Here is a 15,201-nt window from a genome sequence, read left to right on the forward strand (position 1 = left end):
GATGGTGATCGCTGCTAATTTTTGTAGGCTCCGCGAAATCTGCAATGACATCTCAAGAACGTTGTTGGTGAAGGTAGTCCACATGTATGTTAACACTCTCGTTTTTTTCCACAGTCCTCCTGTTCATCTCAGGAGAAGCTACACCAGTTACCATATCAACCAACACCTGACGAACTACATTTTTTGTCTAAACATTTCTGCACGGAGAGCATCGCCAGCGATGACAGATGCCGGAACACACCGCTGCGCCCTCGCTCCAGGAGTCTCAGGTGTGTGAAGTCTGCTACTGTCACCGAAAGAAATAATCAATCAGAATTAAATTTACTCTTGTTCTAAATGTGAAATGTGATCATCGAATAGTCAACCTTTGAATACAAATTGTTTACAAGAACGTGATTAGTCTTATAGAAAATGTATTTTCTGACAACTCTGAATTCTTCGTTGCTTGGGTGGGTTTTCGTCGGAGGCTTGAATTTCTCCCATCATATTAGGATCTGGGCATGTCAGTTTACAATTTCTCTAATACTATTCTATGCCATTGATATGATCAGAGAAAAAAACAGCTAACGCTAACTTTAGCATCAATAATGGTTGAGCAATCGTTCAGATAATAAGGTTTATGGATTACAGCTGTAAGGAACAGACTCCATCAAACTTCAACTACATTCAACTTATCATTGTTAGCATGCCATATAAGATCGGAAACTTTTATGTTAAGATTCAAAGTGCAGAAAAACTATAAAACTGTCATGTCTAATGCAATATTGGCAAAATAATCCTAGCAATAGAATTAAAGGGAATCTGTCCCCCCCCCCCCCCTAAATCGTATATGAGCTAAGGCCACCGGCATCAGGGGCTTATCTACAGCATTCTGTAATGCTGTAGATAAGCCCCCGATGTAACCTGAAAGGTAAGAAAAACCGATTATATTATACTCACCCAGGGGCGGTCCCGCTGCGGTCCGGGTCCGATGGGCAACACGGTCCGTGTCTTGCGTCTCCTAGCTTCATACGATGACGTCCTCTTCTTGGCTTCCTGCCGCGGCTCCGGCATAGGCGTACTTTGTCTGTCCTGTTGAGGGCAGAGCAAAGTACTTCAGTGTGCAGGAGCCGGGCCTCTCTGACCTTTCCCGGTGCCTGCGCACTGCAGTACTTTGCTCTGCCCTCAACAGGAGCCACGGCAGGAAGACAAGAAGAGGACGTCATTGTATGAAGATAGAAGGCGCCGGACCGCGACGCCCATCAGACCTGGACCGCATCGGGGACCGCCCCTGGGTGAGTATAATATAACCTGTTTTTCTTACCTTTCAGGTTACATCGGGGGCTTATCTACAGTATTACAGAATGCTGTAGATAAGCCCCTGATGCCGGTGGCCTTAGCTCATATAAGATTATTGGGGTGACAGATTCATTTTAAAGAAGCACTTCTCCCATCAAAATTTGTATCATCTTAATATATTGCAGTCATCATATTATATAGCACTGTGTACTTACAATTGCTCATTTTGCCTTTCTACCCAGCTAATTCTTCTTTTTTCCATTGACATTACGTGATTAAAGAATTAAAAACAGACTTGCTGAATCTTTCTAAGCTCTATGTAGAAACAGGAAGTCAATTTTCCCTGTAGGAGTCATAAGTCACTGCAAAAGTCCCTATCTGGGAGGAGCTGGGTCAGGAGTTGAAGAATGGGATGATAAATGCGGAGACAAGAGACTTCTGGTTTCTACATAGAGAAAACAGAAGAATTAGCTGGGTAGAAAGACAAAATGAGCAATTGTAAGTTCACAGTGCTATATAATATGATTGCAACATTTTAAGAGGATACAAACTTTGATGAGAGGAGGCATGCTTTTTAAAGAGTAGATAATCTTTTTATATGCAATTACCTTCCAGGCATTGCAGTTATGAATTTTTAGAAAATACTTCATTATTTTGTTTTGCATCCTTCTTGCCTAAATACTAGTCTGCAGCGCTGTTTCAATGCCCAGTTTATATTCTTTTAGAAGCTCCTTTCAACTGCTGCTCAGCAAGATTCATACACGGCATTCAAACAATTAGTGTACAGGACTTTCCCTATCTGGGTACTTCTGTGCTTCACAGCCCAATACTCAAGGGAAATTCCATAGTCTGATTATTGAATATACTGTACAGTACTTGCTTGAGAGACAAGGAAAAAAAATAGGATAATGAAATAATTACAAAAATATCATAATCTTACAGGAACAGAAGGATAATTAAATGTAAAAAAAAAGTTTAAGCTCAAGCTCCCACATTCGGTATTTGGTGCGTTTTTGAAGCTGCACAAAAATTGCAGCGTTGTACAGCTTGAGCCAAGTGTATGGGATTTATAGAAAAATCATGCTCATTGTGTGTTTTTATTTTTTCTTAACACTGCATAAACTGGCTTGCGGTGCGTTTTTTAAATCTTTGTCTTGTGGGTGTTCTGACTTTTCTGAGTGCATTTTACCCATAAAATTGCATTAGATGCGGAAAATCCTCAGGTAAAATAATGCAAGTAAAACCACACGATTGTTTCAATTTTGCTTTGTCAAATCCTAATACCAGGAAATATCATACAAGTATCATAAACAAAGCAGCGTTATGTAAAAGCAGGACTTCCTAAAAAGAGTCTAATAAGGCACCAAAAATATTATAAAAATGCATGTAAAAAGTCCACTCAAAAACACAGTGAAACAACACAAGCAACCAAATTTATCCAATAAGTGCAGAATGTCTTCAACAACAAAAACTCACCAAATACTCATCGTGGGAATATAGCCTAAATGTTTGTCTTTTACCTTCCAAGGACCATACCTAGGACCAGGGGGCACTAATTATGGGTGGAAGAAAGGCGATTCCGGCAGCTAAATAGGAAAGGGTTCTGTACAGTTAGAGCAGTCAGACTGTGGAATGCCAGACCACAAGTGGTAGTAATGGCAGATATTATAACAGCATTTAAAAAAGGGTCTTGGTGATTTCCTCAATACACAGAACATTGTGGGTTATAGTTAATTTAGTGACAAAATGCACAATTGGTGGAGGAAGGTTGAACTTGATGGATCTTGGTCTTTTTTCAACCTAGGTAACTATTTAGTCAAAAGCCAAGATAAAATCTAGCATCATGACACTAATGGATGCCATGGAGGTTTGTGAAATGCAGCCTCCGCATCCAGCGATCCCACAACCCGGAAGCTTGAACCTGATTCCGGCTGTAGAGTCAGGTTCTTTTTAGAAGATGTTTAAAAGCAGTTTTCTTTTTTATATACAGGTCCTTCTCAAAAAATTAGCATATAGTGTTAAATTTCATTATTTACCATAATGTAATGATTACAATTAAACTTTCATATATTATAGATTCATTATCCACCAACTGAAATTTGTCAGGTCTTTTATTGTTTTAATACTGATGATTTTGGCCTACAACTCCTGATAACCCAAAAAACCTGTCTCAATAAATTAGCATATTTCAACCGTCCAATCAAATAAAAGTGTTTTTTAATAACAAACAAAAAAACCATCAAATAATAATGTTCAGTTATGCACTCAATACTTGGTCGGGAAACCTTTGGCAGAAATGACTGCTTCAATGCGGCGTGGCATGGAGGCAATCAGCCTGTGACACTGCTGAGATGTTATGGAGGCCCAGGATGCTTCAATAGCGGCCTTAAGCTCATCCAGAGTGTTGGGTCTTGCGTCTCTCAACTTTCTCTTCACAATATCCCACAGATTCTCTATGGGGTTCAGGTCAGGAGAGTTGGCAGGCCAATTGAGCACAGTAATACCATGGTCAGTAAACCATTTACCAGTGGTTTTGGCACTGTGAGCAGGTGCCAGGAAGCATGAAGTGCTCCAAAATCTCCTGATAGCTAGCTGCATTGACCCTGCCCTTGATGAAACACAGTGGACCAACACCAGCAGCTGACATGGCACCCCACATCATCACTGACTGGGTACTTGACACTGGACTTCAGGCATTTTGGCATTTCCTTCTCCCCAGTCTTCCTCCAGACTCTGGCACCTTGATTTCCGAATGACATGCAAAATTAGCTTTCATCAGAAAAAAGTACTTGGGACCACTTAGCAACAGTCCATTGCTGCTTCTCTGTAGCCCAGGTCAGGCGCTTCTGCCGCTGTTTATGGTTCAAAAGTGGCTTTACCTGGGGAATGCGGCACCTGTAGCCCATTTCCTGCACACGCCTGTGCACGGTGGCTCTGGATGTTTCCACACCAGACTCAGTCCACTGCTTCCTCAGGTTCCCCAAGGTCTGGAATCGGTCCTTCTCCACAATCTTCCTCAGGGTCCGGTCACCTCTTCTCTTTGTACAGCGTTTTCTGCCACATTGTTTCCTTCCAACAGACTTACCATTGAGGTGCCTTGATACAGCACTCTGGGAACAGCCTATTTGTTGAGAAATTTCTTTCTGGGTCTTACCCTCTTGCTTGAGGGTGTCAATGATGGCCTTCTTGACATCTGTCAGGTCGCTAGTCTTACCCATGATGGGGGTTTTGAGTAATGAACCAGGCAGGGAGTTTTTAAAAGCCTCAGGTATCTTTTGCATGTGTTTAGAGTTAATTAGTTGATTCAGAAGATTAGGGTAATAGGTCGTTTAGAGAACCTTTTCTTGATATGCTAATTTATTGAGACAGGTTTTTTGGGTTATCAGGAGTTGTAGGCCAAAATCATCAGTATTAAAACAATAAAAGACCTGACAAATTTCAGTTGGTGGATAATGAATCTATAATATATGAAAGTTTAATTGTAATCATTACATTATGGTAAATAATGAAATTTAACACTATATGCTAATTTTTTGAGAAGGACCTGTACATGTGCAGACTTTACCTCTCCCGCTTTCTAATGGTTGTGAGATTATTCCACTTACACTGTCCAGGCTGAAAAGTGCGCTTCGTAGAACGGGCGGCATTAACCATTGAACAAACTGGAGTATGTCAAGACTCTAGTAGAGGGTAATAAAAAAAATAGTTCCAAAAGTTTCAGATATTATATTTCTATATTGTTCTATTTCATGGAGTTATGTAAGTCACTACTATATTTTGATATCCTTTGAAATGTGTGCGATCTTCTCCTTCTCAGTGGGTGATGGTTTATGTTGGCTTGACCCTGATTGCTAGGTATCACAGAAGGGAAGATTTCCATTATCCTTTATCTTCTAACCAAATGTGACATAGACAATAAAGTTTATAGCAGCTGAATATGATGGCCCAGCTACTGCTGATCCGGACTCCCACCTTTTTCTGGGCTGGCGGCTTTCTTAGAAGACACACATGTTTCTGACTGCTTGTTATAGTGCTACTTCTGCCCTTGGAAGTAATTGTGTTGATGTATGAACTGCTTTAATACCAAGTAAATAAAAAGCCCATTTTGTGTGTTTTCAGCCCTGGACGTACATCTGCCTGCTGTGACCATGAGATAATTATGATGAACCATGTGTACAAAGAACGATTCCCCAAGGTAATTTTACACAATTTTCTGTGTGGTATAAACTCTCTGCTTTGTATGTGGAATTCCTTATTCCTCTCTCATAGTACAGATGGGTCTGTGTTCATTGTTCTACAGTCATTACACTATACACCTGTAGTACATATTTCATACATTAGTATGGATTCTAACCATTCTGCTGAAACTGAGCTGCGGGTTTACATTCCGTACAGGTAGACTAAGGTTGTGGACGGTCCCTTAGACAGGAAACATGGCCTTTGATCTAAAATTATGGCCCTTCTATTTTTGATGCCAAGTATAGCACCATAATGGGGAAAGCTATTTAAATTTTTGATATTGTACCTCCTTGTCTTCTACGTACACTTCCTAATTGCACAAATATTGGTAACAACCTTCTTCTAAACATGAAGGCCTATATTGCATACTCCTCTTTCATGACCTGTTCTAATTCCTCAACCTTGTGGCCCACACTGGTTTTCTGTACACTTACTCATTTATCTCCAGTTTACCATCTGTTACCTAGTCTCTGACTGAGAAATACTGTATATCTGCTATATGTTAGGGTCTTTTCACTCTGTGTTCAGGCAATCCTTTTGGTTGCCCTGCCGGGGTTTACGACCTAACCTCCCCATATAACGGGATTTGAACATATGCACCGAAAAGGCCATAGACTATAATGATGCCAGCAGAGTGCATGTTCTCTCTGCTGGCATCATTATAGTCTATGGCCTTGTCGGCACATACGTCTAAATCCCGTTTTCCAGGGAGTTGGGTCGTAAGCCCTAACATGGCCACCAAACGGGTGCCTGAACACAGTGTGAAAGGATCCTAACATACAGTATTATTTGCCTACTGGAGGCGGATACAGTCTACCACAGGTGCCTGAACTTAATGTGAAAGCACCCTTAGCATCGCTGTCATATCAACAGTAAAGGCCTTCCTACACATTAGGCTAAAGTTGCCTGTACTCAGAGATCAGCAGAATTGGCCAATAACTGACGTCAGGGAAGAGAAAGATCCGGCCTGATGAATTTCAAAGTTCGATCCTTTTGTTAGCACTAGAGAAAAGCCTCTGCCAGAAGAGTATGGCAATAGCTCCCGCATAGAGAACACAGGAGAGAGGAACGGTAGGAAGTCTATTAATGCACTCGCACAACATTACATGCACATATACACACATTTAATAAAAATATATATAGATGGCAGTGCTTCTTTAAATAAAAGCACAATGCTAAGTTATTATGAGGATAACAGACCTTACGAGCAATAATTTGGTTTTAAACCATGTTAAGGGTGTTGTCTGTTCATACCATATTGATGGCCTATCCTATAGATAGTGGGGGTACAACACCGGACACCCCCACCTGTTACTTGGTCTGGACATCTGATGCATAGAACGGCTCCATTTAATATGTAGAGACTGTTACCGAGTACTACAGCCCAAGGCTCTCCATGCATGTGCTGTGACAGTGATAGCCGCGAGACATTCAGCTGCGGCGACGGACAGCTGATCAGGCGGCGCGCTCCATGTATCCGGATTACCTCTGCAGCTTATTCAGCAAGAACTGTAGCTCACCAAATAAGCAGGGACCTGATCAAATTCGCTCATCTCTAGTAGCAATCCGTGATCTTGAATATAATGAAGACTTTATGTACATTTACTTGCATATATTTTTTATGTTCAGTGATTAAACTATATTTGTTTTTTTTTATTCTGTTTTACAACTTTGTCTTCACTTCTTTTTATTTATGTACTTTGCTATTGTTGGTTTTACTTATGTGTTTGTTACACCACTTTTCATTATGCTGAAAGGTAACTTGTTTTCGATGCCCATATTTCCTCAGGCCACGGCTCAGATGGAAGAGCGACTCCGGGACATTATCACCAACTATTCCCCTGACAGCGTGCTTCCGCTTCCAGATGGCGTGCTCAGCTTCACTCACCATCAGATCGTGGAGTTGGCACGAGATTGTCTGGATAAATCTTACCAAGGTCTCATAACTTCAAGATATTTTCTGGAGTTGCAGCAAAAATTAGAAAAGTTATTACAAGAGGTAAATGACATGACTAAGCCTGCAAATATGTGTATTATTCCCAAATATTTTTATGCCAAAAAAGTCCAAAAGTATCCAAGGAGTGATACCTCAGTTGGCTAGCCATAAATATTATATTTGCAAGCTTTCATAACACAGGGGGCCTTCATCGTGCAGGTTTACAAATGAATGACTGGGAGAAAAGCACATTTAATAGATGTTAGAACAGGACATTTGTCTATAGGAAAGATGACGTGATGCCTCCTAAAGATAAGCCAAGGTTATAAAATTAAGGTTTTTGTTACAAATGGAGAGGTGGTGGGAGTGAAGGTTCTGGAGTTTAGTGATCTGGAGTCAGTCTGGTAGAGGTGAAAAGTGTGTCCATGTAGTGACTCATAAATCTAGGAGGTGTAAGAGTCCTGTTGTCAATCACCTGAACATTCTTATCATTATTATTATTCTTAGACATTTAAATCTGTCATACAGGGTCCAGGTCCAGAGAAATGTTTTCCCACAGTCCAGCTCATTCCTTATAGTGTGTCTGAGTAGATTCATCCTAGTTTGTAGTTTTTGCTTAGTTTCCCCAATATAGGTTCCTCCAGGGCACCTCGCACATTGTATCATGTACACCACATTGGAGGATGTACATGAGAAGGCAGCCATGATCTTATAGCCGATTTGTGTTGGATATTATTATTATTATTATTTATTGGTAAAATTTGGGTAGAAGTACTGTCTTACAGGAGAATGTGCAAGAGTCTGACGGTGAAGAGAGGACACTTCTGACCAGGAGATTCCTCAAAGGGGTTTTCCACTAATAGCAAAACCACTTCTTACACTAAATGAAATAATATAGCCTATACTCGCCTTCCGTGTCAATTCCCTTCCAGTGGTGTCTGCACTCGCGGTTCCATGGTTGTGATGTGGTGTAATGACATGTGATGCCTGGCACTAATCAGCCCCTAGTTAGAACTTAATTATTTTATCGGAGCTGAACATTTAGTTTAAGAAGTGGTTGTCCTAATAGTGGACAGCTCCTTTAAGTTAGGGGTTGTCTCTCTGTAAGAGAGAATTGGTAGTTCAGGGAATATTTCTTTCAGTTTGTGGTGTCTGTGAAATATAGGTTGAAGATCAACACCAATTTTTCTTAGGATGCTCATGTGGGGGTTGTACGTGACCACAAGAGGTGCCCTGTTGTTGTCCTCCATATGTTTGTAGTCCAGGCGGTGGCTCCTTGAGATCTTTGTGGCTCATCTCTTCGCAGTGGATGGCATCTTTGTTGTAGAAGTGTATTCCTCAGTGGTAGCAGGTGTAGTTCCCTATGTTCACTTTTCTGAACAGATCTGAAAGTACCCCAGAGATTGTCTGTAGTGGGTTTTTTTGTGTGTCTTGGATGAAAACTGTTCCATTTCCGATAAGCCGGACGTCCTGTGGGGTTATCGAAAATTGATGTTTGTAAAGTATTGTTTTTGATGTATGTGGTCGTATCCAGAAATGTATTTGAGACTTTGAGAAGTTGAGTGTGAGCTTGAGGCTTGGGTGGAACTTGTTGTGGAAGGTAAGAAAATGATGCAATAAAATGGAAACAACTAAACTATAAATGTTACGTGGCCCCTAATTCTAAAACTCTTAAAATTCGTTCTACTATACTTCTGTGCGACTAGAATTTCCAGACTGGCCTCTACACAGGTTTTTCTTTTAGTATTTTTACATAGGTGTGCAATGTGATGTTAATAATACAGGGTCAACCTTAGGAATATTGACCCCAATGGCTGCACACCTCCACCGCTGTTGGCCTTTTTAAGCAGCGGAATACTGTGATTTTCTATTCATCATAGAAGCACAATCTAACGCAGTTGCGTTAAACTTCCTTTCTCCATTGCACAAAGATAAATCTAATGAAAGATATTGTATACCAATACTTTTTTTATATAGTTTGCCAGTCTGTACCTTTTTAAAGGTTTTTTTTTTTATAAAAAAATTCAAGAATATAAATTAAAACATCAAAGCTGAGAATAAAACCTTTCTTTATTATCAGTCTGAGGTTGACGATATTACAAACTAACAAGATAATCTGTCTTAGACTGATCTGGAGAAATTGCCGAAACAGCAATTCTTCCTTTTTTTTGTAAATATTTCTGCCTTCTGCTGTAATGCAATCCCTCAGTGAAAATGAAAAGTCAGATGTCATTTTTTTTTTTTCTTTAGTGAATTCAGAGTTTTACAAGAGGTACAGAGCGTAGTTTTTAATAGCTATGAATAGTTAAAACAGCTATCCGTATGGCATATTGCAAAAAAAAATAAGAGCCATCTCAGTGAGGTGAATTATTTTTGCCTACCATTAATGGCGTGTAATGCATACAATTTATCCATAAAAATAAAACTTAAATTATCATATTTGATTATATACTCTATACTTCGCTAATTCTACTTTTGAGCATTTTTTTATTAACATTTTTTTTTTAGGTAAAATGATTTAAAAAAAATATTCAGTCTAAGGCTATGGTCAGGCGGCCATGGATTCTCTCATCCAAAAGATTCTGGCCAATTATGCAAATGAGATCAAAGTATGAGCATGGTGTGATCGGATTCTCTCTAATACATACTCCGAGCATATGGTGAGAATAGAGAACAAAATGTCTCCACCTCCTCCATTGTGTCAGTGCGTGGAAATCAGACTGCAATCAGATGTCATCCAAGTACAGTCCAGTGATTTCCACAGACTCATTGACTTACATGTCCTTGTGCGTTTGATAATCCAATCAAACTCTAACATGGTGCGATTTTTATTTTTTTTTCTCCCAACCAAGCTTGGTCTGAGGAAAAAAATCGTCCCTGTTGCGTGACCCTGTAGAAAAACATTGGTCCGATGTTTTGTCAGATCACACTCGATTGGAAAATACAATGGTGTGCACCTGGCCGTACTTTTCCGCTGCCTGTTGTCAAGTGCAATCAGTCTCCAGCAGCAGAGACACCAATACGGATTATAGGAAGTCTCTCTGCTTCTGCTCTGCTGTTTATCACATTGCATACAGGCAAAAGAGAATTGTGTTCTTTAGCTCAATGCAAACAAGCCATTCGATAAAGGAAAGAGCAATGCATGCTGGGAAGTGAAAAAAGACATTTCAATTCCTACACCTATTAGTCTGGCATGTGCACCAAAAGCAGTTTTAATATGTTGTAGGGCATGTGGGCAGCGAAAGCTTTTCAATGAAAGAATAGGTATGTTATAATAATAAGAGTATGCAGTCCCCTTAAGGTACCGTCACACTCAGTAACTTTGCAACGAGAACGACAACGATCCGTGACGTTGCAGCGTCCTGGTTAGCGATCTCGTTGTGTTTGACACGCAGCAGCGATCTGGATCCCGCTGTGCCATCGCTGGTCGGAGCTAGGAGGCCAGAACTTTATTTCGTCGCCAGGTCGGAGTGTATCGTCATCTTTGACATGAAAAGCAACGATGTCAGCAGTGTTTTACATGGAGCTAACGACCAGCGAGAACGATAAGTGAGTCGACGTTACGTCACTGGATCGCTCCTGCATCGTTCTGGAGCTGCTGTGTTTGACGTCTCTACAGCGACCTAAACACCGACGCTCCAGCGATCTAGTTTAGGTCGGCTCGTTGTCTTCATCGCTGCAGCGTCGCTGAGTGTGACGGTACCTTTAGTCACGGCTCTGACAGCTATGAAGGTATAGTCTGAATTAGTCATCATGGACTACTGGACTTTAGCCATTAACTGAAGAAGCCGATGAGTCAGAAGGAGACGGTCATATAATTAGAAGTTGTGATTAGATCATGGTAACAATTAGCGTGTGAAGGTCGTATTGCTGAGTCACTGTCATCATGTAATAATTGCAGTCAGAACAAAGTACATGCTTTGGTGACATTCTCGACTCTAATGGGACATCAGATGGGTGGAGCACAATGTTATTATTTCTGTTGGCCTGTAACCTCTACTTGTAGTGTTGGCATTGCACGTGAATGGGTGCGATGCCGCCAAGTGTGACTCATGACACAGGCAATTAATTAATTAGGCCAATGCAGTATATAGTATACCCCAGCCTAGATGGCATGGCAAATTTGTACATTATCTTTATTTCTGTGTCTATGAATAGTCACTTCTAGGCCTCAATGGGTTTTATTTTAGATTTTTGTAGCATTTTTGTTATCTGCTGCGTGATAATCAAGAATTGTAATGGATTGGTCAAACTATGACAATTCCCTTTAACCCCTTCACCCCTGGGCTATTTTCATTTTTTTTTCATTTTTCGCTCTCCTTTTTTCCCAGAGCCATACCTTTTTTTTTCCATCAATATGGCTGTGTGAGGGCTTGTTTTTTGCTGGACAAGTTGTACTTTTGAACAACATAATTGATTTAACCATATAACATACTGGAAAAAATTCAAAGCGCGATGAAATTGCAAAAAAAATTCCACAATTGTATTTCTTTTTTTACCATGTTTACTAAATGCTGACCTGCTATTATGATTCTCCAGGTCGCTATGAGTTTGCAGATGACAATCATGTATAGGTTATTTTTTATTTAAGTGATGAAAAAAAATCCAAAGTTTGTTAAAAGAAAAAAAAAATATATATATATATTTTTTTTTTTAAATGTGCCATTTTCCAAGATCCATATCGTCTCCTTTTTTGGGGGGATCTTGAGCCGGGTGAGGGCTTATTTTTTTCGAGCTGAGGATTGATCATCTGCTATGAATGCTGGAAACAGAGAGGTGCTCATTGCAGATCGGCAAAGACAACCACGGGAATCTCCTGCAGAGACTGACAGCAGCTTTTAACATTTTTAATACCACGGGTGGATCGTGATTCCACCTGCGGCTGTTAGGGGAACATGTGAGCTGCTGGAAAAGATGCAGGCTTCACCGCAGACACGACATATGATCTATATATATGTCATTGTCGTGAGGGGTTTAAAGATGTTGTCCACCCCTCATATATATTTCAGAAATGTTCCACAATGCTGTATACTGTATACTCGCCTTACTGATCCCCGCCACTCCTTTCCCAGTGCTGCATGATCCTCCATTGGTCTGAACATGAGACCAATGCAGTTGTAACATGCCTGTCCAGCCAAAAAAAGGAAGCACAGAGTCCAATGGGGACCCATGCAGCACTGGAAGAGGAGTGGCTGGGGATCAGTTGGGTACATATTTTTTTTTTTGCCTTTTTTAAAGCATTCAAGGATGTTTTTGTAATCTAAAAAGAGAGGTGGGAAACCCTTCTAGAATAAAGCATTTTAAAGCTATATTTTAAGATGTAAGAGCAGGTGTGAGAGTGTGGACAAATAGAGTAGTGCTTCATCTCTCCTGTAGGGGCGCTGTAGGAAAATTAAACACTTGCTCCTGGCAACATGAATGAAAATTCACATATGGAACACTATATGTGGTCTTTAAATAAATATATATATATATATATATATATATATATATATATATATATATATATATATACATTTATATATATATTACACACAAAGACCACATATAGTGTTCCATATATTTGGGAATGCCTTCCCCTTAGAAAAGTCTTTAGTGATACCATTAAAGACTGGTATTGTGTAAGATTTGGCTGGGGAGAGATGACACCTGTACAAATGTGGCATATATAAATGTATAAATTGTGACTTTATTTATTTCTACCTTCCAAGTATAATTGCTTATATCATAGGGTATGTTCTTAATGTTCACGCCTCCCTTGTAGAATATGTGTGATGTATTTAGACCTTATCTCCGTCCTGGCAATGCACAATACTTGTGAATTATATTATTCTGTGTATTAACATTTTGGTTTGTCTCAAGTTTACAAACTGAGGTCTTGAGACTTAATAAGCAATTAGAGATAAGAAAGCATAATTCACAGTGTTTGGCTAAAGCCAAGTGAATTGCTCCTCCATCTACATTAGTCATTGCAGACACTTGTATATTTAATTAGATGGATCTGCCCGACTCCCTCGGGTTATAGTTTGTCTGTTTTGGTTTCATGGTTTGAAAGCTAAAGACAATTGGAAAGTTCTCCCCTCGCTGACCGCTGAAGACAGTTACTTAGTTTGGTTTTGACATCTCATACATAATAATAAAGATAAATGGTTTCTGCTGCCTGTTGCAAAGAAACTAGAATTCATAGCTGTGCACCCAGAGCCTACCAGACATTGAAAATTGGAATAGAAAAGAACGATTGGACATATGTAGCTGAAATAATACAAAAATAATATCTCTAGTAAAACATCCATTTCTTTTGTCCTCTTTTGCTAAAAGGAAAAGTTCTTGAAGGCAGATAGTTTTTAGTTGTTTGATGTGAACCGCAGCTGAATTTTGTCCCATTTTATAACAGACCTGCCACTTGCCATAAATGTGTAAATGTTGCTGTTCTCCTATGGCTTGGTATTTGTTTTGTTCCTGTTCTTCTCCGTTCCAGTGAGGTGACCTCCTCATCCCTGTATGTAAATCTAATTTTGTTAGCCAAGAAGGCGTGATTCTTGAGAACACTCCCATGAAGAAGAGTTGATCACACACACTTGACTATAAAGCCTTGATTTACATACAGGAAAGGGGATGTCCTATCTCAGGAATTGAGAGGTGCAGGAACACAAGTAAAATAATTTGAACATTGGCATTTACAGCAGACAAAAAAAAAAAGCATATTTATGGATAGTGATCAGTCCTCAATAAAGCTTGTGCCATATATATTTGAGGCGTCTTTCTGCCTTGGGCGGATTGGTTATTTAGAGGCTTGGTAATGTGGTCGATTACTCCTGTGGTAGCTTTAATGCTTGCTTGTTTCTAATCTAACCAAGTGTTGGGTTTGTTCGTTCCCTCTGGTTTCCGTTGTCTTCCTTCACTGGATCTTCAGTCAATCCAAAAGGCATACGAGTAGTTTGACTGTCTATTTTTACACCTCCCACTTGTAGTCTATGATGATCTTCATTGTGTACACTTTAAACTCCTGTGTTTTACCGTTTTTATTCCTTTTTGATCTTCTTAGGCTCAAGAAAGGTCAGAAAGCGGAGAATTGGCTTTTATCAAACAACTTGCCCAGAAAATCCTAATTGTAATTGCACGACCAGCCCGCTTGTTGGAATGCCTGGTAAGAATGAAAACATATTCATTAGCATTTGATCCATTTAAGATTAAGCCGGTAAACGTGGGGTGACTTTAACGATGTAAGACAGTGCACATAGCGTATTGCGTTACAGCCCTACATTTAGTGTTAGCCAGAGAAGCTCCCGGTATATAAACTGACCAAATCCATACGGCTACATTTACCAACAAATCCATTCCAACCAATCAACAAAACTGATCCATTCATCCAGTAGGATGTGCTTAAAGTTAGACCCATCACTTGCTTTAAGTATGTATTTTTTCGGTTACCTGGTCTAAATCCCAGTTTTTCTGAAATCAATATTGCATTTCTATTGTTCCTATTCCTTTCCATTCCAGAGATGTGGACTCTCTTCCTGTATGTAAATTCTGTATTTTATCCAAGTAGATGTGATCATCACCTCTTCTTTGTTGGCGTCTTCTTGACGGGTACACACAGTTGCCTCAAAAGACAAGCCTTACATATAGGGAAGAGGAGTCAACATCTACGATAAAAACTGAATATTTTCTGCTTTTCTTTGGAATGTATTGCCACCAAGTCTCCTATGATTAATTTGGTCTGTTGAAAATAACTTCATTACCAAAAA

General features: G+C 39.8%; 1 protein-coding gene across 8 annotated transcripts in view; it reads left to right on the top strand.

Moving 5' to 3' along the window:
• MAST4 (microtubule associated serine/threonine kinase family member 4) overlaps positions 1-15,201 on the top strand; it is a 611,899-nt gene that overhangs the window by 512,463 nt on the left and 84,235 nt on the right. For all 8 annotated transcript variants that reach the window (XM_077286460.1, XM_077286468.1, XM_077286501.1 and 5 more), the window contains 4 exons: positions 115-269; positions 5,398-5,473; positions 7,307-7,516; positions 14,499-14,600. In XM_077286460.1, coding sequence (XP_077142575.1) covers positions 115-269; positions 5,398-5,473; positions 7,307-7,516; positions 14,499-14,600 — 543 coding nt within the window. The remainder of the gene's footprint in view (positions 1-114; positions 270-5,397; positions 5,474-7,306; positions 7,517-14,498; positions 14,601-15,201) is intronic.

The sequence above is a fragment of the Ranitomeya variabilis genome, chromosome 1, assembly GCF_051348905.1.
Source record: "Ranitomeya variabilis isolate aRanVar5 chromosome 1, aRanVar5.hap1, whole genome shotgun sequence".
Lineage (NCBI taxonomy): Eukaryota > Metazoa > Chordata > Amphibia > Anura > Dendrobatidae > Ranitomeya > Ranitomeya variabilis.